Source organism: Microcaecilia unicolor, chromosome 2 (assembly GCF_901765095.1).
Source record: "Microcaecilia unicolor chromosome 2, aMicUni1.1, whole genome shotgun sequence".
Classification (NCBI taxonomy): domain Eukaryota; kingdom Metazoa; phylum Chordata; class Amphibia; order Gymnophiona; family Siphonopidae; genus Microcaecilia; species Microcaecilia unicolor.
Genome location: NC_044032.1, coordinates 576,605,767 through 576,632,221, shown reverse-complemented (window position 1 = coordinate 576,632,221; position 26,455 = coordinate 576,605,767). Strand labels below are relative to the sequence as shown.

Below are 26,455 nucleotides of genomic sequence, written 5' to 3'. Positions count from 1 at the left end.
TGTCAATTTATGTTAATCTGTACAGTGCTGCGTAACCCTAGTAGCGCTCTAGAAATGTTAAGTAGTAGTAGTAGTAACCAGTGGCGTAGCCACAGGTGGGCCTGGGTGGGCCAGGGCCCACCCACTTAGGGTTGAGGCCCACCCAACAGTAGCATACGTTTAGTGGTAGCTGGTGGGTATCCCAAGCTCCACCAGCTGAAGCTGATGTTAACGAAAACATTACTCTCCATGATACTGGCACTTGTGCATGCTCAGTTTTCAGCGCATGCCTGCTGCAGACTACCAAGGTCCAACGAAGTGTTTTCCTGCTAGCTGAGATATTTTGTTTGGTGGTGGTGGGGGGAGAACACTTGGTGCCCACCCACTTCTTTCCTAGGCCCACCCAAAATCTGTTGTCTGGCTACGCCCCTGGACAACAACTAAACCGAGAAACTATAGAACATAACACAATGTACACACTATTAAGAAAAAAAACCCTTTATTTTAAAGGTTTTCAATTACAGAAAAAAACATATGCATAATTAAAATTGGTATTGGATCGGTGAATATTATAACAAAACTAGTGACGATAGCAATCTAGAGAGCGAATGAAAAACAATAAGTAACATGATGACGATGATCAAGAACAGAAGGCCCGTGGTGCTGTTTTTTTTTTTTGTTTTGATGATCAAGAACAGAACATCGAAGGGAAGGTGAGGACTCCGTGTTCTGCCTGGGAAAACAGTTGATCGGCTTTAATTCCGCACAGCTCCTAGAGCCACGATTCTACTTGCCTGCTGACCAACACGACCAAGCTCTACTCCAGCAAAGCATCACAGCGTCCAGCTAGTGTGTTAAAAACCCTTCAAACATCCAAAGCAAGTTTACATTTCAGAATTTAAAATCATAATAACTATGGCAAAAAAAAACCTCCATCTCATTTTCTTTTTAAAATAACTTGTTCCCTGCCCCACACACGATTAAATAGACTGGGTAGTGCTGGCAGTAGCGTGCACTAGCAGCAGGGAAGGCGATGTACTTTAAAAACTGAACGGGCGGGGCGTGCGCTATAATGCCACGCCCCTTTCCTCCATCTTCAATGATAGACAGCAAATAGGCGCAGGCTCCTCGAAGTGCGGGAAACGCGAACAGCCGGTGCATTACCAAATTAGGAAGAACGGCGCGCAGGCGCAGAGTGGGGAGTCGGGGACCCAGTTGAGCTGGAAGTGGTTCGCTGGTCCTGTGTGGAGAAGCAGGTGGTACGTGCCTACTGCTTTTATTTATTGATTTTATTTATTTGTATTTTTATTTCCACGCTGTTAGCTGCACCGGGCACCGCTGGATGTGGAGCGGCGCACTGGCACCATGCTCGCACAGCAGCAGAGTTATTATTTCTACCACTGTTATCTCCCCGGTGGTGGCTGTGCGGGGGAATCAGACGGCTCTCTAGTCAACTATGTACAGGAATATCTGGAATGTGTGGAGTCTCTGCCCTTGGACATCCAGAGGAACGTATCCTTACTTCGAGAGATCGACACCAAGTACCGAGGTACCCGGATCTGTTCTGTTATGATGGAAAAAAAAAAGTGGGGCAGGACCTTCCTCCCTTGTGGGGAGGGGAGAGCTATTGCCCAGAGAGAAGGAGGAATGTCACTTTGCTGGCTACTGTGGTGACGCGTGGCTGCCACGAGCAGCACGCGCGGTGGGAATGAGTAGTTGCGTCTGTGTCTCGTGGGAGCTGGGTTTTTGCCCAAGTGCTTTCGCGTCCGGTCCCCTGATCCCTGCAACTCGGGTGGGCGAGAGACTAACTCTCATATAAGTACCGTCCGGAAGGTTCCCGGTACCTCAGGACAGCGGCCGAAGCTGCCTGCGATCGAGTGACCCCAGAGTCTGGAGAGAGAGACGTTACAGTAGTAGAGCAGGCTGAACTGTCTTGGAGTGCTTTGTGCTACCTGTAGTTGCTGTAAAGAGGAAACAGAACTACAGATACCACGAGGCCGCGCAGGACTCGATCCCTGACCCAGCACTCTCGTGTGTACCGGCTTTTGTTTTTTATATATATCTCTGAGCTAACCTGTGCCTGTCGGGGTTTAATTGGTGCTGCTCTGCGCCCCGGGGCACTTCCGGTCAATGCGTTACCATAGCAAGTAACTCTTTTTTTTTTTCTGTTTTCGTTTTTTCCTCGTCAGGAGTTGAGGGCGGGTATATGTCGTCACTTCCCCGGGTCAGAAGAACACGGAAGCGCTTGCTGTATGAATCTGCAGCGCAGTAGTTGTGTGCCTTCTCTGAACAGTTTCTTTGCGATCCCCCTAGTCTTCCCAGAACTTTCTTCCTATTTATTAATGTTTAAACCTGCCTGTCAAATTCATATGCGGGGCGGGTAACTGTCAGTTGCTTTGTCTACCACTTATTTCTTGTGACCTTGGGCAATTCACTTTATTTACCAATGGCTTAGATACCTAGTTAGATTGTCCCCGAACAGTTATCGTCAATGTACAGCACTACATGCAATTAGTAGAAAAAAATAAGTTATGAGGGCAGATGTAGACCATATGGCCTGTCCAGTCTGCTTATCCATACATCTACTACTACTACTTGACATTTCTAAAGCGCTACTAGGGTTACGCAGCGCTATACAATTTAACATAGAAGGACAGTCCCTGCTCAAAGGAGCTTACAATCTAAAGGACAAATGTACAGTCAGTCAAATAGGGGCAGTCTAGATTTCCTGAAAGGTATAAAGGTTAGGTGCCGAAAGCAACATTGAAGAGGTGGGCTTTGAGCAAGTATTTGAAGATGGGTAGGGAGGGGGCTTGGTGTAAGGGCTCAGGAAGTTTATTCCAAGCATAGGGTGAGGCGAGGCAGAATGAGCGGAGCCTGGAGTTGGCGGTGGTGGGGAAGGGTACTGAGAGGAGGGATTTGTCCTGTGAGCGGAGGTTACGGGCAGGAACGTAAGGGGAAATGAGGGTAGAGAGGTAATGAGGGGCTGCAGACTGAGTGCATTTGTAGGTAAGAAGGAGAAGCTTGAACTGTATGCGGTATCTGATCGGAAGCCAGTGAAGTGACCTGAGAAGAGGGGTGATATGAGTATATCGGTTCAGGCGGAATATAAGACGTGCAGCAGAGTTCTGAACAGATTGAAGGGGGGGATAGATGGCTAAGTGGGAGGCCAGTAAGGAGTAGGTTGCAGTAGTCAAGGCGAAAGGTAATGAGAGCGTGGACGAGAGTACAGGTGGTGTGCTCAGAGAGGAAAGGGCGAATTTTGCTGATGTTAAAGAGAAAGCCAAGACCTGTCGCTTCTATCTGCTGGATATGCGCAGAGAAGGAGAGGGAGGAGTCGAAGATGACTCCGAGGTTGCGGGCAGATGAAACGGGGAAGATGAGGGTGCCATCAACTGAGATAGAGAGTGGAGGAAGAGAAGTGGGTTTTGGTGGAAAGAAGATAAGCTCGGTGCTAGCCCTATGCTTTCTTGGATTCAGATACAGTCCATCTCCACCACCTCCACCTGGAAGCCATGTCACAAAGTATTTCTTTAGATTGTTTCGGAGTTTAAAACCTAACTCTATCCTATGCCCAAAGTGATACTTTAAAGTAGTGTGTATACTTCAGTTTACAGTGATCCTTTTTATGATTTTTGACATTTCTATAACCTTGTACAGGACAGCAGAAGTGAACCCTCAGGCTGCCCCCCAGTTATGCTAGTTTTAGTATGTGTCTCTCACTGAGTCTGCTCTTTCTGCATGAAGGGTAAGAGCCAGAGCTGTTTCATATCTGACCCTGGTAAATTCGCTTGTCGTCATTTTCCCTCTTTCCCCAATATTTATTCAGTTTGATGGAGCCTATATATTTTTTTCTATTTAATTAGGGCAGCGCCTTCTCAAACTGGGGGTTGGGACCCCATTTGGGTCACAAAACCTGCATTTGGGGCTGTTCCTATGAAGAGCCCACGCAAGTCGCTTTATAATTCTGCAGCTCCAGGAGGTTACACAATTTGGTTTGTGAACACAGGGTCATGGCCACATAAAGATTGATAAGCACTGAATTAGGGCTTTTCAAAACTTGTCCTCATGATCTTACAGTCAGGTTTTCAGAGCATCACGAATAAATATGGATGTGAAAATGCTTATACTGGAGACAGTATATGCCAATTAATCTTATGCATACTTATTATGGATATTTCGTTAAAGCTTGCTAACAGTAGTCTCCGGTATAGGTTTGAGAGATCTGTCTTAACTTGTGAAATGGTAACCTTTTGTTGCTACAGCTGTTACTCTTGGGAGAATTAAGTGGAGGAGTGGCCTAGTGGTTAGAGTGGTGGACTTTGGTCCTGGGGAACTGGGTTCGATTCCCACTGCAGGCACAGGCAGCTCCTTGTGACTCTGGGCAAGTCACATAACCCTCCATTGCCCCAGGTACAAATAAGTACCTAAGCCGCATTGAGCCTGCCATGAGTGGGAAAGCGCGGGGTACAAATAAAAAACAGTTGTTGCATTATTCTGATATAGTATGCAGAATTCTTAATATAGCCTCTGTGTTTTGTGTAGTAATTAATTTAAACTTCAAAATAGCAGAGTTCTTACTCGGATACAAAATGTTATTTTTTAATGCATTTTTCCTTCAGACATAAAATAATAGAGCAAGGGCTTCTGGTTTTTTGTTTTTTGTGTGTGTGATTTTACTTTGGTATTACTGGTAGTGAGATCTGCATTGTCTACTACATTAGCAGTTTTCTTCTTGCTACAAGCATAACAGCTAATGCCACCTCAATAGAAGAGTGGAGAGAGATCCATGAGAAGGAAGTAGATCAGGAGACACGTTGAGAAGCTGGTGATTCCCATACCTAACTGGTTAACTACAAATGGATCTGCCCTCCAAACCTGTTTTTAAAACCAACTGCGCTGTTGGTTTTGACCATATCCTCTCTCAACTAAAAAGAGTAGGAAGGAGGTAGATGACTGCAGGCCAATTAATATGCCTTACTACTGGAAAAAAAAGGTGGTATTATTAGTGGTTTTATAATGGCCTTAAATCCAGTGACTTAAGATTTAAGGTAGCATGGATTTCTTACGGGGAGCAGAAGTCAAACAGGGATAAGCACTTGACTTGGACATCAGTTAGGCTTTAAGATTAATGGGTACATATTGGGTTTTGCTGCAAGCGGATCACTGACAAGAAAAAAAAGAGGATCTTTGTTTTTGGCCCAGCAGTTTCCCCTTGCTCCTTACACCTCCAGCTTAGCTGGTGTTCATTGGAGATTGTTAAGCAAAGGAGAAGAAACCTGGAGGGGGGGGGGGGGGGAGCAAGCAAGAAAGAAACAAGAAAAACCAACCTGGGTTTTTGATGCATTTTGTTGCTCAATAGTGCTAGCATTTTATGCTACTAAAATTTGAGTGGTTGCGAACGAGTTTTTGAAGTAATTTATTTAAAATTGTTTATAATCCACCTATTATTAGTGTAATAATTAGGGATTGGATATTGTTTGAAACAAATGTTGTTTGCTGATAAGAATATACTATATTTGTATATAGTTTGTACTTGGAGTGCACACTGTATGCACAAAGGGCCAGATTCAGTAAATGGTGCCCAAAACTAGGTGCCAAAGTGATCCGGGCTAAACTAGAATTCTACAGAGAGTGTGTACCCTTTGCAGAATACTAGCTTAGTGCAGCTCTTGCGACTAATGTTGGGCGCTGGATTTATGCCTGCTTGAAACCTGGTGTCATGCTGGCTCCCAACTTAGGTATGGAAATGACATTCTGTAACATTTTGTCTAACTTTTAGGAACGTCCCCTGGTCCACCCATAGCTACACCCTTTTTGAGTTGCATGCTGTGAAAGTTAGGTACAGATGTTATACTACTACTACTACTACTTGACATTTCTAAAGCGCTACTAGAATAGTGACTAGGGCACTAGTATGTGTAAATCTAGATTGTTGCCAATTAACGCCAATTATTGATGCCTTGTTAACTAATTTATATGCCCATATTTGAGCAACCTATATAGAATCCAAATGAACAAACCATTATGGGAAAGAGGTGAATTATATGCATATCGCATTCTGTTCTTATGAAAAGTGTGCACTATATGCAAATAATGAGCACTATTAACAACATTAGTTTTGAAATTAAAAAATAAAAATTCTGGCCGCCTACTTCTAGTATTCATCAGAAATATGAAAACAAACTAAAATAAATTTGCTAAAATTTCACTGTTTATAAGTGGTACTGCCAGAGAGCTTATATTTGTTTTTTATCCTCTTACAGAAGTATTGAGAGAAATTGATGATGTCTGTGAGAAACTTAAGAATGAAAGTGATGAAACTCAGAAGAAGCGCCTGCAGCAACATCTTCAGCGAGCACTGATTAGCAGCCAGGAACTTGGTGATGAGAAGATTCAGATAGTCACTCAGATGGTTGAGCTAGTGGAGAACCGAGCCAGGCTAATGGAGGCGCATTATAAATGTTTCCAAGATCCATCAGAAATGAACCAGCCTGAAGAGAAGGGTAAAGTGGACTCCAGCCAGCCAGAACGAGCTTCACGTAGGCCCCGCAGACAACGTAGCAGTGATGGACGTGACCTGTGCCATTTGTCCAATGGAATGGAGGAAGGGGAAGAGTTGCAGCCTAAGGAGAAGAGATCTAAATCAGCCAAGAAGAAGAAGCGATCCAAGACGAAGCAGGACAGGGAGCTTTCTCCCATAGACTTTGCAGTAGATCCCAATGAACCCACATACTGCTTGTGCAAGCAAGTGTCTTACGGGGAGATGATCGGATGTGACAATGGACAGTGTCCCATTGAATGGTTTCATTTTTCCTGTGTTGGACTTTCCTATAAACCCAAGGGAAAATGGTATTGCCCTCAGTGCAGAGGAGATAATGAGAAAACAATGGACAGAAGCACTGACAAAATGAAAAAAGAAAGGCGGTCAAGGTAGTGCTTCTTAGTTTGTGTTCGCTTTCTTTGCAATATTCCACACAATGGAGGAACTGGTGTTTTAGGATAAATGCATAAGGCTATGCAATAATTTTTAACTAGTATTATTAAGCATTATAAACAGTTGTATTTTCTGGACTGTTTTCTGTATTAGAGAAGACTTCAAACCAATGACAAGGTGTTTGCAAACTGACACACAGGATGTTCATGGATTTGATTTCATGGCTTTAAATTGTTTAAAACCTTTACTGTAAATTCTAAAATGCTACTTGTTTGCCTGAGAAATTATTTCAGAATTCACAAGAGTTAGCAGTACGACAGGCACTTTGGCTAGTGGAACTGAAGAATATGACTATTTGCCTTGACACCAGAAATTCAAATGTGCCCACTGGTTCAAGCTATATTCAGATAGTAAACTGGAAAGGGGAAGAAAATTAGAAATAGACTCTTACCCCCCTGTTTACTAAGCTGTGCAGCAATGCTAACACAGCCCATTCAAAGTGAATGGGCTATGTTGGTGCTAACGTGGCTTAGTAAACAGGGGGGTTAGTGCAATGCTAAAGTATGTATGTATAGAGAAGGGCAAAATGGACTCCAGCCAGCCAGAATGAGCCTCACGTAGGCCCCGCAGACAACGTAGCAGTGATGAACATGACCTGTGCCATTTGTCCAATGGAATGGAGGAAGGGGAGAAGTCGCAGCCTGAGAAGAGATCTAAATCGGCCAAGAAGAAGTGATCAAAGACAAAGCAGAACAGGGGGCTTTCTCCCATAGACTTTGCGGTAGATCCCAATGAACCCACATACTGCTTGTGCAACCAAGTGTCTTATGGAGAGATGATCGGATGTGACAACTAAAGCGTCTTCAACTCATAAGCAATAAGTCCCTGTTTTTTGGGAAGGTTTTTCTCATTCTGGCCTCTGTCATTTCTGAACAGATTCCAGCTTTCCTTATGCAGCAAAACATATATTTGGACTAGCATGGGGATACTCACGCTGTCCCCAGCAGATTTATTTCTGTTCATTTATTTTTTGAATTTTGGACACTAGCAGCTTCTGTGCCTCACCTGTATAGTTCTTAGAAAAACACTGGACCCCATTTTCAGTTTCTGTCATTTAACTTATTAGCTACACTGTAACCAAATCTGTGTGTCTCATGCATTCTTAAAATATTTTATACTCTGTACAAATGTAATTATAATAGAAAAAGCCAAAATACTGTACAAAAACTATAGACAATAAAACAATTGTTTTTTAAACCTTTCATGTGTGAGAGAGCCATCTCTTGCTTCTGTGTTTTAATCCAGTATATAAGGGGCCCTCTTATTAAGCTGCATTAAAAAGTGGCCTGTGCTATGACTGGTGCATGGGTTTCCGATACGCTGGGGCCACTTTTAGCACAGCTGTGAAATGGCCGCATTTTCCATTTTTGCAATAATGGTCATATGCTAATTTAGCACTTGAACCCTTAACTACCTCTATTTTCTAGGCATTAAAGGCTCACATGCTAAAAGGCGCTTGATGACGTAGCTGTGCTAACTGATTAGCGCTTGTCATGCCTACTCTTCGCCCTCAAACACACCTCCAGCGATTAAAAATATAAAATCTAATTTATGGGAAGCACGTGTAGATGCTAAAACTACCATGGGACACCTGAACGCTCTCTGTGGTAGTGGTTTTTAATCTGTGGTAAGCATTAGTGCTTACCACAGCTTAGTAAAAAAGGCCCCCATTAGTTGTAAACAAATAAACATTATTTACTACCCCGCACAATCCAAGAAAGTCCTTGGCAGCTCACAATAGTAACATCCATAGTTAAAAACATAATACATATACTTCTGACATAAAAATAAACAAAATCAACCTTAGTTAAATATGAAGCAATAACTAGAGAATGACATGGGGACAAAGTGTGTCCCCACCCGTCCCTGCGAACTCTATCCCCATCCACAGAAGCCTAAAACAGTTGATTTTATATTTAAATCTTTTTATTACAGTATAAAAATGAACAAACAGTATTCTGAACTGTCATTAATAAAACAAAAATAGAAGATACAACCCCCATCTTCCCTCCCTCCTCCCCGTTCACAAATGATCCCCTCCCCTACACTCCCTTCCTGCCCCACTACAAGAAACATCCTTGTATTCAGCAAATATGAAGCACTCCCTATACTCTTGAACTATTGTTCTGTTTTTTTAATCCGTGGATGAATCGGGATTCAGTTGAGCTCTCCTTTCTTCCTGCAACAAAAAATGACCTCTTCGAAGACGTGCTGGACCATTCTCAGCAGCACAGCAAAAAAGTTAAAGGCCCAGGTGATGTGAGAGACATTGAGACAGTGGTAGCTAGGGGCACTCAAAACATGATGCTGCTGCTGCGCTCCCTGTCTTGCCTTCATCACCAACACTTCTCTCATGCCTAACCATATGGTGTGTTCGCCTTTTCAATATGGTAGAGCCCAACTAAGTGTTAGGTTGATCGTGAGCCACTGGGCCTAGGCCGAGGCCTAGGACAGACCAAGCTCACACTATATAGTAACAACGGGCTATGAAGCCCAGCACACTCGGTGAGACCAGTGAGCACCACCAGAAAGGGAAATAGACCACTCGTACGGGCCGCAAGGCCGAACTGGAACCCACATGTACAGAGTCCAAGCATACGGGCCACGCACACAGTGCCACACACACACACACACACACACACACACCAATGAAAGATCACCAGACCAATCACACAGATACAGGCAATAACCAGAATAAGGGAACTCATGCAGAGAGGCAACCCAAGCTGTGCCACACAGCTAAATGAAGGAGTGACCTACACAGGATCCAAACAAGATCTACAGCAAGAACTGGGAAAAAAGGAAACAACACAAAAGACAACGAAAGCAACATCTTGATGAGGAGCAATCCGCAAACAGCAGGTAAAGGGTAAGGCAGACTACAGAAAAAGACTGCTTCTAGTTATACAGCTCTCATGAGAAGCAGTGCTCACAAGAACCAAGCAACAGATACAGCAGGTAAAGGGTTAAAGCAGACTACAAAGAGAGACTGCTTCTAGGTACACAGGTCAGACGAGGAGCAGTGCTCACAAGAACCAAGCAACAGATACAACAGGTAAAGGGTTAATAGGGAAATCCAAACAAAGGAAGTAAGTTCTTACCATAGACTCAGCCATCACACACAGCAGGGAAGGGAAAGGCAAGGCACACAGTGAAGGAACGGACACAGAGAAGCTGAATACAGCTGCTAAGTAATCAGAGAAGAAGCTGGCTTCTACAGACTCACAGAAAAAACACAGACAAAGGGAATAATGGCAACCAAACAACAGAGAACTCAGTCTGTGCTTGTGGCACAGGGTAAGTGGAAACAAGGTAAGCTCACAGCTGAAGGAGATAACACTAGAGCGTTCTATGCAGGCAGAGCTGTGTTTAAATAGGGTTTGGCATCTTCTGATGTCAGCTGCCTCAGACATCAGCCCAATCCCCCTGACATGGCCAATCAGGAGCGAGACCCAGTCACTACCCTGCCTGTCCCAGTAGGATCGTAATATTAAAGAACAGGTTATTTTGAGTTAGTCGTCACTGCTGGACCAATGCTTTCCTATTTTCTTGTGCCATCACTAGTTGGATGGGCGCTGTTTAGGCAGTGTCTTAAAAGGTGGAGGTAAAGGATTTAATTTTTTTTAGTTTACATTTATTATATCCCACATTATCCTATTCAAACTCGGGTGGTTCAATCTGCCTTATATTTGAAAATACAGTGCGACAGAATAATAGGATTCAGTTATATCATGGGAGCAAGTAGATGGATATGTCTGAAACATGATGTAACAAAGTTGAGATTAGCAGCAATAGCATACCCAACTGGGCATTTAATGATACCGCATCATAAGTTCAGAGAAATCATAGCCATTATGTATCATTCACAGTGCACAACAGGCATCAATATTCTATATGCACACACTTCAAAACTTAGTAAACAAACCAACTTCTATAGAGACTCCCTCAGAGTACATCCAAAACTTATTTTCACATTTCCATCTTCCAAAATTCTAGACAGCAGATATACAGATCAGTAGGAGGGAGGAACCCAAAGCAGTCCAAAACAAGTAAAGTCAGAAACAACTCAGGTACTGTTTAACCACCCTTAAGATTTACCTGTGGGTTTAAAAAGCAAAACCATGTGCATGTAAGGACTGCATAAACGAATTAAAACAAATGCCCTTAATATGTAATAATACTGGACTGGTAGCAAGCAATGAAACAGTGATGGAATATTCATTCACATAGCAAGCAATAATGAGCACTAATTTTTCTAATCATTCATTTAGAACTCCAAACATATTTAATTCTTTTCACCCATCTAGCCATTAGGATGGAGTTATGTATGCACTGCGACAATGCCGATCAGATCAACATTTTAGTTGGTATAAAATCTCATTGTAGGAAGGGTTCCTCTGAGTGCCATTCTGGAAATAAGCGATTCCTGGATCAGAAGTTTCCAAGACAGTAGCGCACACATACATGTTTCACAAGAGTCAACAGCTTCAGAAAGGGCCGCCCTGTGAAGTGTGAATAAAACTGACCTCAGGCACGCTAGCTCCAGCAGCCTCCTCAATGAACTTCAACAACCCACTGAAGATTCTAATTTCTTCCCTCGCTGACTTCAGTGGGTTGCTTAGTATGAGCCCGATGATCGGGGAATGAGGAGGCAGGCTGGCCTGGGTCTCTGAGGCGGGGAAACAACTCACAACACGAGGTCTCTCGGCTGTCCTCCCTCCCTGCACGTGCCAAGCACCGCCGACAAAGGAGAGGCAATCCTTTCAGTTGCTGAGCTGCCCTACTGTGTCTCCTACTCCTGTGCCAATGGGAATTGGGAATAAAACAGAGGAAGACTCAAGAGAGGCCAATCAGGGAACCTTAGTAGTGATGTCACACTATGGTGGGCTCACGTCGTGTGCGTACCTGCCCTGCACGCTAATAGTACTGCAGCCTGGAGGAGGTGGAGCAAGCAACCGACTAGTACTAGCAAGTACCAAACGACTTAAGCAGAATGGAAGGGAAAAAGGTAGGTGTCCGTTTTACCGCGGGTGCGGGGTTTTTACCGCTCCTGTGAGGTGGGGAAATAACTTCTGCACCCACGGTAAAACTTCAAAATGTTCTGCCATTCCCGCGGTTTACCGCGTTTACCCGCTCCCTTATTCTCTAGCAATAACCCTAGAAAATAGTAGGAGTTACTAAGCATTACTCTTTATAAGCCTGTCAAAATGTAAATGTCTTAAGTCCTTTCTTTAAAAGGGCAATGCTCTGAACCGATCTTAAAGATACAGGGAAGCAGTTCCATGAAGTTGAACCCATAACTCTAAAACTTTTTTTTTACAATAGGCCTCTAACCTTATTTTACATACAGTAGAAGTGTCCAACAAAAATTTAGAGGAAGATTTTAAAACACTGGATTATGGATTTTTCAGTACAGCAGATATCTGGGGTGAGACTAATGGGCCAATGCACAGCGGCGGCAGCTGTAAAATACGGGTGCCGCAGAAAAAATTACCGGGTTGCAAACAGCAACTAAGGCACAAAGGGGTTTGCTTGCAAATGAGATGCATAGATCTCTTCGTGCATCAATTGCTGTTTGCAACTCGATACCGTCAAATCCATTTGACAAATTGCAGAAAATCCCCAGTGATCCAATGGACTGCCTCCTGGACTCCCCCCCCCCCCCCCCCCCACTCCCTCAACCAAAAAAATCCCTGATGATCCAGTGGACTCCTTCTTGAGCCTTACCCTCCTCTCCCCTCCCCATGCCATATTTTAAAAAGTTTCAGGTAGGAGGGTGAGAACACCTCCTGCCTCTGGTTCGGCCCTCTCAAAATGGTGGTGCCCAGCCCCTGCGTGGTGCATCCCAAGATGCACTGGGAGGAGCTAAACACCATATAAACAAAAAAAACCCAAACCCTTCTTGTATGGTGTTTAGCCCCTCCCAGTGCATCCCAAGATGCACTGGGCAGGGTTTAGGCGCCGCCATTTTGAGATGGACTTTTTAAGGTATAGCATGGGGGGGGCTCGATAAGGGGTCTATTGGACCATCAAGGATTCTTTTTTGTTTCTGGGAGGGGAGAGGTAGGGAGGGGAGAGGTAGGGAGCACAAGCAGGCAGCCTTTGCAGCTTTCCTGTTTGTGTTTCCCTCTTCTCCGACAGCTCCAGAGCTGCTGTAAAATCTACCTCATTAATGCTAGGGGCTCAGGAGTTGTGCATCACATGGAATGCTCATGAACTTGTTGTAATACATTTACTTACGGTTCTCAGTGGCTGCTAACAACACATGGTAGAGCCTCAGAAAACCCCTTTGTGCATAACTCACTAAATAACGTTTGCTTTAGAGGATCACGTGATGTGCTGAGAGGAGCGGAAGCAGGAAAGCTTCTCTCTTAGGCAGAACCCTCTTCCCCATTGCCTTAGAGTGCTGACCCGACCTCCGCTAACAAAGAAATACGACGAGAGGGATCCATGAGTGCATGGACCATTTCGTCACGAGATTGGAGCCTAAAATGCCACCAAAATCGATCAAAAAAAGAGGCGGACAGGCCCCGCGTCTCGGAGTCCAAGATGGCGGCGAGCCTTTTGCCTGAAGGGCAGGAGGCGATGTTTTCCCCGCCGCAACTTCAACAACTAACGGAGGCTGTGAAAATGGCCCTGCAACCGGAGTTACAGCAGCTCTCTGGCAAACTGGTGGCAATGGAGAATTTGCTGGCGGACACGATGAGATGCACTGGAGAATTTGAACAGAGGGTGTCCACCGCCGAAGATGAACAGGCCGGAACGACAACAGAACTCGAAGAATTGAGATGGACGGTGCAAAAGCAAACACAACTATTGGATGACCTCGAGAATCGCTCACGAAGAGATAATCTTCGAATTGTCGGCATTCCAGAAACGGTAATAGAGCGCTCGCTACCTAGCGTATTGGAAAAATGGCTCCAGGCAGAATTTGCGCTATCTGACAGCATTGGGGCAATTTGCCTAGAGCGCGCCCACCGCATAGGCAGGAAGACCAACTCAGACCAGAGACCCAGAGTGGTCATGATTAAAGTCCACAATTTTGTACACAAAATGGAAATCTTAAAAGAAGCACGATTGAAACGTGACTCATTGACTTTCGAAGGATCGCCAGTAAAAATTTTCAAGATTACGGTGGGCCTACGGGAGGGTGTGCCAATCACTTGTGGATGCCAACCAGAAATTCACGATGACATACCCGGCCACTCTGCGGGTCAACTACCAGAGCAAATGGCATGTTTTTCAATCACCAAAGGAAGCGCGAGACTGGATGGCTGAGAACTTAAATATTAATAACCACCAGAATAGCCCCAAGTAAATTAGACGGTGAACTGAGCTGGGAGCCAAGGAACTGTCATACTATATCGGAGGTAAAGGGTAACATTAAAGAAATTAAAATTGGTGGGGGAGGGGGAGACCCCACATCATTGATCCCTCTATCCTTCCCGTAGGCACCAGAGGGGGGATAGACTGGAGATTCGAGGGGAACAGAAGGGACAGGGAGGGGGGAGTGGGAAAGGGAAAAGGAAAGGTTTAGTCGCCAAAGGGACCTAATGAAACAAGAGAGGGAAGGCCACTAGTAATGTCCAATGTAGGTTGTATTGCAAGGGTGTACCCTTTGCTGAAAGGAGGAGGCTGGGAAAGTAGTGACACCAGTGTACACTTGGGCGAGGCTGGGCGTCCGAGGAGGCAAAATTCAAGAAGAGTTAGAACGCAAGTACCCATAGGAAAAACACAACATTAAGTCAGTAAGGTTCGCCTCCTGGAATGTGGGAGGTATTTCCACCCCGATAAAGCGGGCAAAAATCTTAGCGAGCCTTAAGCGCCACAAAGTTGACATAGGGTGCCTTCAGGAGACCAGACTCACTAGTGAAGAACACGATAAACTAAAGAGACAGTGGGTAGGTGAAGTCCATGCAGCGTCCTCTGGAGACCGTAAAGCTGGGGTGGCAGTGCTGATTCGTAAGGGGTTGGCCACGAAGTCGGAGTTAGTAAAAGCAGATACAAACGGACGCTATATTCTGGTACGACTCTGGGTGCAGCAAAGAGACTTTCTAATATTGGGAGTGTATGGGCCCAAAGTGTATGATGCAAAGTTCCTCCCAAACTTAGTAAAGATGTGCCTCCCATACAAATCTTTTAGTAATGGGAGATCTCAATTTGGTTGTGGACCCTAGTGTTGATTGCGCAAACCCAGGGGTGGCTTCGAGAGGGAGGCTTAAGGCGCACGCCGCACGCGCTCTCCTACTTTCAATGAGCCCTTCATTTAATAGACATGTGGCGTTGTTTGCACCCCGGGGAACGCGACTACACTCACCTGTCCAGGGCCCATGGAACGTATTCCAGAATTGATTATATTTTTACTGCTCAACCAGCCTTCCCCTGGGTGCTGGCATCTGAGATAGGCCCGGAGGAGATAGCGGATCATTCCCTGGTGTGGATTGATGTAGAGGTACCAAATTTCTATCAACAAGCTCGTAACTGGCGATTTCCAGGTTATCTGTCACGAGATAGTGAATTTCCAGAATTTCTTAGGCAGAAGTGGGAAGATTATCTCCATAACAATAGAACGCATTCAGATCAGCCCGAATTGCTCTGGAGTGCAGCCAAAGCTGTACTAAGGGGCGAGATAATTGTCTTTGCCCATGCAAAAAAACAAAAAGCAGACTGTAGCAATAGTGAGACTAGAGCGAAGTTTACGGAAAGCAAAGGCCCAATACATTAGACGCCCGACTGCAGAGTCAAAAGAGCAACTGAGAGCTATACAAGTAACGCTTAATGCGTTGTTGCATGAACTGGGGCAAAGATATATGGCCTATCAACAGCACAAATTCCGCAGATATGGCAATAGAGCAGGAGCGATGTTAGCACAATTAGTCACAGCCTGTGGACCCCGTAAACCAATATTGGCACTCAGAGATGCACAAGGGATCATCCAAAACAAGAGCGAAGAAATATCCCAGATCCTCACAAAATTTTTCGCAACATTATACAAATCTAGTAAAGATCCAGATGAAGCACAGATAAATCAATTTCTGGAGGGGGCAGGGTTACCGAAATTGACCGAAGGGGAACAGGAGGAACTAGAGGCACCCTTAGACGCCAAGGAAATACAGGAGGTAATAAAGTCACTACCCGCGGGGTCCGCGCCTTGCCCAAATGGGTTCGCTGGCAAATTTTATAAGGCTTTGCCCATCTCCTTCATCCCAGTGATCAGCGCTTACTACGAGCAGGTGGTTAACACAGCCATTTCCCAAAACATGAAAACACAGCATCCATTACTCTGATCCAAAAACCCGGGAAACCAGCCCTCCTGGCGGACTCCTACAGACCCATCTCCTTGATTAACGTTGACCTGAAAATACTAGCAAAGATCCTCTCCAACCGCCTGGCCAAGATATTGCCAAAGGTGGTGGGGGAGGAACAAGTGGGATTTGTTAAGTCCAGACAGGCGGCTAGAAATGTACGCAGACTATTGCTCGCTATGACAACAGCCCAAATGTCAGAAATGCCAACCTCATTATATTCCTTGGATGCCGAAAAGGCGTTTGATCAGGTGGGGTGGAAATACCTGTTCACAGTCTTAAGGTACATGCGTATTGGGGGGTGGTTTTATAGGGCCATAGGGGCGCTGTACACCGGACCGAAGGCTTCAGTGTTAGTGAATAGAGTTAGCGCCCAACCCTTTGAGATCGCCAGAGGTACTAGACAGGGCTGCCCCATGTCTCCAGCCCTGTTCATACTATCCCTGGAGCCCTTATTGAGGGCTTTGAAGAAAACAGAAGAAATCCCGGGTGTGCGGGTAGGGAGCAAAACAATTAAAGCCCTCGCATTCACAGATGATTTGCTGATTGCGACCGCCCATCCTTCAGATGCTTTAGACTGGACACTGCAACTTATAGAGGAATAGGGTCAAATCTCAGGCTTTACCTTAAACATCAAAAAGTCCCTGGTTATGGAAGTGTACCCAGATAGGGGGCGGCCGGGAACCACCTGCCCCCTGACAAGAGTGGAGGACAAGATAAAATACTTGGGCACCTTCATTCCCTGAGACTTGACGAGATTGTACCAAGAAAACGTGGAACCTCTGCTTGAGACAACTCATACAACGCTTTGGCTTTGGGAGAACTACCCTCTGTCTTTAATGGGCTGCACAGCAGTCTACAACATGATGATAGCTCCCAAATGGATGTATGTGTTCCAGACTCTTCCACTTTTTCTCAAACAAGAGGATGAAAAACGTCTAAACAGGCACATACAGAGATTTTTGTGGAGAGGGCTCAAAGCAAGACTTCCAATTAAAATAATGCAAATCCCGCATGAGTACGGAGGCTTGGGCCTACTAAGTATGAGATATCTCACCATAGCCAGCGGCATGCGTCACATCTCCGATTGGTACAGAGCCACCTCAGAATTTTCAGACACCCCGCTGGAGACGTCCCTAACACAAGGAATACATTTCAGTTGCCTACTGCATATGGGAGGGGGGCAAATCCCTCAAGTCTTGAGAGAATCGTATATATTGCCCACAGCACGAGCAGTTTGGAGATGGGTCTGCAGACAGCATCATTTTAATGGGAGTGTTACTCCCTTCTTGGCAATCTGCGATAATCTGAATTTCCCGCCAGGAACCTTGCATGGAGCCTTCCACAGATGGCGTCGCAATGGTCTGGTGTATCTATACCATGTTTTAACAGAAGAGGGGCAACTGAGGACATTTGAAGATCTTCGGGCTCAATTTTCCTTTAAGTCAACAGACCGCTTCCACTATTGGCAACTGGTACATTACATTAAAAGCCTGCCTTGGGAATGTCTCACGGAAGATGTACAGGAGGAAATCTCATCTGCCTACTCCTTACAATCACAGGGCAGAGTGTCTTTGACAATGCACCATTGGCACTTAAGAGACTTGACAGAAGAGCCAGATTACGAGTCATTATCCCAGAAATGGAACGAGGACTTGGGCACGAATTTGACACCACGGGATCTACAAGAGTTCATATACGCGATACCTAACTCCTCTAAGATGGTTTTGTATAGAGAAATGGACTACAGATTTGTAATGCGGACCCATATCCCCCCAAGGAGGGCATTTCATATGGGAGTTTCCCCAGATGGAGTTTGCCCTAAGTGTGGGGCGCAGGGAGCGACACTTGGTCACATGTTTTGGGTGTGTCCTGGCGTCCAGAGATTTTGGAACTCTCTCACACAGTCGACATCCAAGATGTGGGGGGCAACCTGGAAGACGGGACCTCAGATGCTGTTTGGGCGGCCTGTGTTGGTGCGCCCCCTTCCAGCAGGATTCAAAAGCTTTACCCACAGAGCAACTATAACAGCAAAAAAGCTAATACTCACTGAATGGATTACAAATAAAGAGCCAACATTGCAACAATGGCGTGGCTTGATGATAGATTATATGAGGTTTGAAAAAAAGAATGGCAGATTACAAAGGGGACCGGGGATTCACCGAGAAAGATTTCTATAAGATCTGGACCCCATTCTGGCAGACCATTCCCCCAGGAGGCATCCTGAACATGTAAATTGGACATATGGACATAGAAAGCGTAAACTCTCAAGGGCCTTTCCCTGGGGGTGAGTGGTTAGGGGTGGGAGGTGGGGTGGGGGGGGAGGTAGGGTGGGGGGCTCTATAGGTTAGTTGGAGTTGCAACAAGTGCCTCATGACGAGATTACCAAGCAGTTTGAAGAGGCAAGGACGGACTAGATAGTAGCAAAATTGTAGTATTCCATTATATTTAGCCAAATTTGTGTTTACTTGCAGTGGTAGAAGACCTTTCAGGTAGGAACACAGATGTCTACGGGCAAATGTACTCATTGTTATGTTATGTGAAATTCAATAAACAAATTTCAAAAATAAAAAAAATAACATTTGCTTTAGACTGGCTACAACCAGTCTAAAGTAAACATTGTCAGCTCGGTAAGCTTTGTGCATCGGGTTAGAAATAGCTTTAAACACAAGTAAAAGTATTTTATACATAATTGTATACTCTACAGGCAACCAATGTAACTGCTGTAAAATAGGTGAAATATGCTCATAACATGAGCAACCTACAATCACTCTAGCCACTGAGTTTTGTACAACTTGTGTAATGCACTCAAAGTATATGTTGTCATCCCTACTAAAAATCCATTACAGTAGTCAAAATGAGGGGTTATCCAACTTTGAACCACACAGTTTGGAAATTCGAGACTGATACCAATTCTATGAATGCTCAATTTACAAAAAAAACGTCTGTTTTATGTTTAAAACTTGAAATTTCATACTCGAGGTGGAACTAGTTAAAATCCAAAGGAATACATGCATGGTTTCTTATCAGGGCATTATTTTGCCTTTTTCTTGCTAACTTTTTTATATGGAAGATGAGTAGGGCATAAATGGTTGTAGATGTATGATTTTGCTGTGCATGACCCTCCCCCTCTACCCCTCCTCCAATGCTCATCTACCCTTTGCTCATACCTCTCCTACTCCCCTCACCCTTCCCCATCTTTACCTACCTATCCCTTTTATTATTCTGCTATTATTAACCTACTAGTAAAAAAGCCCTGTTTCTGATGCAAATGAAACGGGGGGCTAGCAAGGTTTTCTTCTGTGTGCATGTGGGAGTGTGTGTGTTCCTGCCCTCTCTCCCTTCCCCTGTGCTGTCTGTCCTTTCTGTCCCCTCCCCCCGCGGAGTCGAGTCCCTCAGTGTTAAGTTTCCTGCTGTGCTGTGTTTGTGTTACAGAGATAGTGAGGGTTTCTGCCCTCTCTCCCCTCCCCCCTCTGAGTCCTTCACTGTTACAGAGAGAGCGATTTGATTTTGTGCTTTGCTGTGTTTTCCTTCACTGTTTGTGTTACAGAGAGAGCGAGGGCGGGGCAGACACTCAGGGGGAAACCGGATATCTCTCCCCCTTCACACTTCCGGCTGGAGGCTTCATTTAGAACGTTGGTGGTGCCTTTTATATATAGAGATATTTTCTCTATCAATACTCTGTAATCCATATTATTATGTAAGCCGCATTGAACCTGTTTTTAAGTGGGAAAGCGCGGGGTACAAATGTAATAATACATAAATAAATGATTGGGATACGTTTGTTCTCTTCAGGTAAGTGTTGACCAATGGCCCTGTCTACCAAGAGACACCAAAGTGGGAGTAAATCTTCAAAGTATAGTTTCTCTGTGACACATTCCCTAAAGTGGAGGACACGTCAGGCTTTAAATTCCCCTTATGCTTTTTTATTTTGGGAATTTAATTTTGCTGTCTTGTTCCCAAGTCTGAGGGCTAATGGTGTTTTCTTACATTTCATGTTTTCTTGCTTCCTGGTTCTTGAGAACTCCTGAATTGTGTTGGTGCACTTTTAGCAATAGGCAGTGAAACTGGTTTCCTTTTTTTCTTAATCTAATTAATTAGGGGCCCTTTTACTAAGCCACGTAATCATCTACGCACGCCCAACATGTGCCAAAATGGAGTTACCAACTGGCTACGGTGTGGCTCTTGCGGTAATTTCATTTTTGGCGTGCGTCCGATATGGCTGATGGGAAGGTCTCGGACCCAAAATGGACGCGTGGCAATTTTCATTTTGCCGCATGTCCATTTTCTGCAAAAGTTTTTTTAAAAAAAAGGCATTTTTTACAGGTGTGCTGAAAAATGATTCTGCGCACACCCAAAACACGCGTCTACACTACAGCGCGCCTTTGTAAAAGGGCCCCTTAATGCAGGTAATGTTTGCAAATATGCTAGATTTATAGTACCAGAACTGTGATGATGTACAAATCAGATACCAGCAGGCCATGACATTTCAGGTCCCGATTGCATAAGCTGAAAGTAATTTATATTTGCTGGACTTGCTTACCTTGGTATTAAGGGGCCCTTTTACCAAATGATGGTTAAAGGCCTTTTCTTTAAAGGGCCAGTAAATGACTGTGCAGTAATTAAAAAATTGCCGCACAGCCATTTACTGCCGGAGCCCTTACCGTCTCCTACTTAAGTGGCGGTGTGGGCTCCTGTGGTAATTAGGTAGCACACGGTGCTGCCTGATTACCGCCAGGCACACACTCCCCCCCCCCCCCCCCCCCCCGTCACTAGAAAATACAAGAATATTTTCTAGCGTTGGAAATGACGCACAGGAGACTTGAAACTCAGTAGGACCGAATTGCCATGCACCAAGCCAGCGCAACCCCTACCATCCTTTGGTAAGAGTCCCTAAATGTGGTGAGGGGTATTGTTGTTGAGCATGTGAAGTACCATGCTGAGTCAGGCCAATGGTTCAGCATTGTCATTTGAAAGAACATGGAAGATCTTCCCTGTTGCTCACACCTAGATGAAGGTGTGGGTAAATGCCATGCCTATCTGGACAGTAAGTATGAATCGATTTGCCACATTATAAACCCAACCATGCTCTTAACTTTGACCACAGCCTCCAGCAACAGATTCCATAGTTTTTGTGTGGGGGCTAAAAACGAATACCCCAAATTTCTTATAAATTGTACCTGTTTCAAGAAGTACCCCCTAGTTTTAGTACTCTTTGAATAGCTAAATCAGTTTTTTATTAAACCTGTTCATACCAGTCATGATTTTATTATATCCCCTAAGTTATCTCTTTGCCAAGCTGAAGAGCCCTAACCCGTTTAGCCTTTCTTCATAAAGGTGCCCTTCTTGCTGCCTGTACTATTTCCATTCAGTTTGTTTGCGATGAGATGACTAGAAATGCATGAGTATTCAGGTGCAGTTTACAGAGTTATTATATTTCAGTATTCTCCCTTTTATGAATAATTCCAAACATATTTGCTTTTTTGACTGCTACTTACACTGAACTGAGGATTTCAATGTATTGTTCACAATGTCTTTAATTATTTTGAATATGGAGCGCAATATTTTTGTACTTGTTAGTGGTTTTTCCTGTGTGCATCACTTTGTACATACCCTGAATATATTTAATTTGCCATTATCTATTCTGGCTCCCTGTCCTGCAGTTCCTCTATCTGCATATCTTTTAACTGAGTGGTTTACAATATAAAAACAGAAGTTAGAAAACTAAGGGAACTCTTTCAAGGATAGGCAAGAACAGAGCATAGAGGGTAAATAAAGAACGTTGCAGGATCTTTTCGTCTTATCTACTGGCCATTAGACATCGGAGAGATTCTATCAAGTCCTGAAAGGTGTCAAGGTGGGGGCTAGCAGGGATTAGGACTTAAGTAACAGTTAATATAGCCCAGTGTTGGTGACTGGGTCAGGTACATGCTATGAGGGTATCTTGGCCCCTGATAATAACCCACCAGGTTACCAGTAACTATAGTGGTGGGGAGATGGTGATGACACTGCCCAACCCCTTTGAAATACAAAGTTCCTTTGGTGTATACCAACAGTGTGGGTTTAATTAATCTATCCCTGGAAGCCTCCCACTTGCCTGAAACACTTCATGGCTGCCTTTAAATTAAAGGTTTGACTGTGTGTAGGATCACAGAGGATTTATGTGACTTTGCAATCCCCAGTGTCTCTCTGTGAAGTTTTACCACAGGGATAAGAACAGTGAGGATTTTTCCTCTCTTCACCTGAGCACTTGTTGGATACAAAGATCAGCGATATCTACTACTACTACTAAGAACTGGGTTTTGTGTGCCTTTATTATCTATGGCTAATTGACTGATCTTTATTGAGCCTATGCTCTGATGATATACAAAGACTGAAGAAACTGCAATTCAGGGTTTATGTTTAATGCTCTCTGTGGGATTTGCATATGTGATCAGGGTACAAGTGTGGTGTGGATGGTAATGCGAGTGAGTTGCAGGGATATTATTTAGTAGTTTTTTAATGCACTGATTTATCTTCACTAATAAAGATTTTGTAATTTATATTGAACAGGAGTACTGTTTGCTAACAATGTTTTAGGTACTTCCTATTGTATGCATATCCCCTATTAGGACTAAGATTAAATTTTAACTGCCAGACCCTCGACCATTCTTCTAACGTTCGGAGATCCCTTCTCATCGTTTCTACTCCCTACAGGGTATCCACTCTATTGGCTATTTTCGTGTCATCCGCAAAAAGGCAAATCTTTCCTTCCAACCCTTCAGCAATATCTCCCATAAATATATTAAACAGAATAGGCCCCAGCACCAATCCCTGAGGAACTCCACTGCTCACCTTCCTTTCCTCCGAGCGAATTCCATTTATCACCACTCTCTGCCACCTGTCGGTCAACCAGTTTCCTATCCAGTTCAACACTTTCGGTCCCAAGTTCAACCCTTTCAGCTTATTCTCGAGTCTTCTGTGGGGGACCATATCAAAGGCTTTGCTGAAATCCAAGTAGATTACATCTAGCACACGTCCTTCATCCAGTTCTTTGGTCATCCAGCCATGTTGCCTCGGGTCCTGTAACCCATTGGCTTCTAGAAAGTTAACTATCCTTTCTTTCAGCAGCGACTCCATTATTTTTTCTACCACCGACGCGAGACTTACCAGTCTGTAGTTTCCCACTTCTTCCCAGTCTCCACTTTTGTGGAGAGGGACCACATCCGCTCGTCTCCAATCTTGCAGTACCTCTCCTGTCTCTAAAGATCTATTAAATAAATCTTTAAGAGGTCCTGCCAGGATCTCCCTGAGCTCCCTCAGTATCCTGGGATGTATCCCATCCGGCCCCATAGCTTTGTCCACCTTCAGATTCTCAAGCTTCCATTTCTGACCTCACCCAAAAAAGACAGGACAGGCAGCAGGAGAAGGGGGCCTAGAAGAGACTAGGTAGTAGTGAAAGGAACCAATCACACTGCATCAGGCCGTGCCCTTTCTTCTTTGCTGCCAAGGACCTCCCATGTGGGCTGGCTCTTGCACATGCACTGGTTTGCCCCCTAGGGCTATCCTTTGAGTGAAGGGCAAGGTGGGGAGTTTGCAAATCTAGGTGACTGGCCACATGCCTCTCTGATAGTCTCCCCCCCACCCAGCTTAGCATTACATTATTAGAATGCACTACCTATATGCAGCCTGGGGCTACTGTTATTTCCACTGTTTCACTCTGTTGTAACTTTTGTAGGGTGAAAAACAACTGTTCATTATGCCAGCTGGAGCCATGGAGGTAGAAAGTATCCATTGCCGTAGCTCAGTCAACAGGAAATCTGGGCTGGTGGGTTCAGCAACACTAGCCTATTCCTGTTCACATGGCTGTCTGGCATTGGATTGAGAGGAGCTGGCAACAACTAAAAGTGCTAGACTTTTGACCAGGCCACAGAAGAGGAAGAATGTTAGGTGAGGGAAAGGTCCCTAATAGGAGAAGCAGCCATCAAACAGCAGATGCAGGGATTTAGTGTTGTTAGGGGATGGAGAGATAGTTGAGATTCATGGATGAAAACCAAGTAATGAGATTGTGGGAGTGGAGCTGTCTGAGTGAATTAGAGAGAGGTATTTTAAGTATGAAGGATCCTCCCCCAACTGCTCCTCAATCGCTGTAGAGAACTTCCTCCCCCTTGTTGTACTGTACAACCTTAGGATGAGGGAGAGGCCTCCAACTGCTTATCGTGGGTCCCCCAGTACCTCCACCCCTGCCTACTACAAAGCAAAACTATTAGGATGGGGGGGCTCCTGCAAGCAGAAGGTGCTTTGTTCAACATTTCCAATTACACTTTATTTCAGAATACACTTTAATAGATATACTTGTTTACATTTTGCAAGCTGTAACAGAAGACTTGCTGGTTTTGATACGATACTCATAGTCCACCCCATTCCAGGTCAGCTTATCAAGTTATGTGGTATTTCAGGACAAAAATACACTTACTTTTAAATTTCCAGACTTTATAGATGTCCTCTGGATTCACACATTTGAATGGACATGTTCCTGGGACCCCCCCCCCCCCCCCCCATGGTTACCCTGATGACCTATCTAACCCCTAAGGCTAGGTAGCAAGTCTAAACAAACATAAGACTGCAAACAAGCCCTTCTGACTTATTCAGACTCAGTTTATCAGAGTCATTTAATAGCTCACACACTAAGCTCCATGTTTAGGGGCTAGATCCATTTTGCTTTTAAAAACTATTTGGCTGTTGGGACCAATAATCATATTTATTATAAGCTAACTTAGAATGAAAAGCATGATTATATGGCAAAAATATTTACTGATGCATATGATGGTCTTAAAAAGAGCAAATTGTTCTAAACCATTGGTTCCCAAGCCTGGTCCTGAAGACACCCCAGCCAGTCAGGTTTTCAGGATATAAATATGAATATTCATGAGAGATTTGCATACAATGAAGGCATTTATTGTGGGTATCCTGAAAACCTGATTGACTGGGGTGCCTTCAGAACCAGGTTTGGGAACCACTGTTCTAAACCAATTAAAATCCCTTTCTCTTTATATACATTTACTACTGTTGCAAACTATCTAACTGCCCAGTTGAGAATCAATTCAGTCAATATTCAGCCCATGGCGGTCAGCAATGGCTGGGCTATAGCATTGAATTATGTGGGTGCCAACTGCTATTTGATGCCAGTACCTGTATACCTAACTGGGCAAAAATAGCACTGCTTTTTATGTGGCTCTGTCTGCTCAGGTACAGTGGAGAACTGTTAGTATGTATACCATTAAAGCACCTGATCATTTTATACATGGTAATAACCTGCCTCCCAAAATCATAAAATTAATGCGCGGTACTTGATAATTCACGGTAGGCTGTACCGGAAATGACATGGCAGTAGCTGCAATAAACTTAGCAATGTCTTTCACGCTATAGCGTTTCATTATTGTTCCAGTAATAAGCACACTGATAACGGTTACATAGCCATGCCTCCCGAACACCACATACTAACGGTGCTCCAGTTTATGTGGGTGCTGGTACTGAATATTACTGGATGCTTCATATCTAACCAGTGTTTCCTCACTGACCGTGGACTGCCTTGGCGCTATCCAGACAGTGCCACCCAGTTAAGAGCCTCTCCTGCCTGCTTAAACCCCTTTGAATATATACCCCCCAATGCTTTTCCTCTAAAATTTCTCCGGTTCGTCGGGCTCTTCTTCACTGCTCGTAGATTCCTCTCCAAATAAATCTTTTCCTTCAGAAATCATTCTCTCATTTTTCCCTGTTATCTTCAGAGTGGTAAGGGCAGAGCTGTCACTCATACCAAGAAGAACTGTTGTCCTGTCTATTGCTAGTGACAGGCAGCAGATTGTACTGTCGGGGGTGAAGATGGATAGTACTCTGCCATTGTTCAAGTCCCAGAGACTCACTTCACCTACAACAAGAAAACCGATGTGCCTCTTTCATTATTTGGTCATGACCTGTGAAATGTGCATTGAGCATTTCTTGACATGTGGAAATGGGTGAAGGAACCTTTATACTAAAGTATAAAAGACTAGATTCTATATATCACTCCTAAAAATTCAGCACTGAAATGAAATTCGCCTAAGCGCATTCTATAAAGTACACCTTAATTTAGGCTTACTTTATAGAATAAGCGTAAATTTCCATGCAGTTTATAGAATACACTGGGCACTGGTCC

General features: G+C 44.3%; 2 protein-coding genes across 2 annotated transcripts in view; one reads left to right on the top strand and one right to left on the bottom strand.

Moving 5' to 3' along the window:
• The first annotated feature begins 1,130 nt into the window (after positions 1-1,130).
• On the top strand, positions 1,131-8,177 carry ING2 (inhibitor of growth family member 2). Its single transcript, XM_030192658.1, has 2 exons — positions 1,131-1,528; positions 6,246-8,177. The coding sequence occupies exons 1-2, from the start codon at positions 1,345-1,347 to the stop codon at positions 6,914-6,916; spliced, it is 855 nt and encodes a 284-aa protein (XP_030048518.1). The 5' UTR covers positions 1,131-1,344; the 3' UTR covers positions 6,917-8,177.
• A 17,333-nt stretch (positions 8,178-25,510) lies between these two features.
• The window catches only part of LOC115462659, a 56,726-nt gene continuing 55,781 nt past the window's right edge, over positions 25,511-26,455 (bottom strand). Inside the window, exon 13 of the mRNA XM_030192657.1 lies at positions 25,511-26,188. Within this exon, the coding sequence (XP_030048517.1) occupies positions 25,941-26,188 (248 nt within the window). The 3' untranslated portion in view covers positions 25,511-25,940. The remainder of the gene's footprint in view (positions 26,189-26,455) is intronic.

What these genes read in the sequence shown, in the direction of transcription:
- ING2 (XM_030192658.1), top strand. Translation starts at nt 1,345, where the DNA reads ATGCTCGCACAGCAGCAGAGTTATTATTTCTACCACTGTTATCTCCCC. An exon ending in GATCGACACCAAGTACCGAG is followed by an intron (nt 1,529 to 6,245) that starts GTACCCGGATCT and finishes ATCCTCTTACAG; the next exon opens with AAGTATTGAGAGAAATTGAT.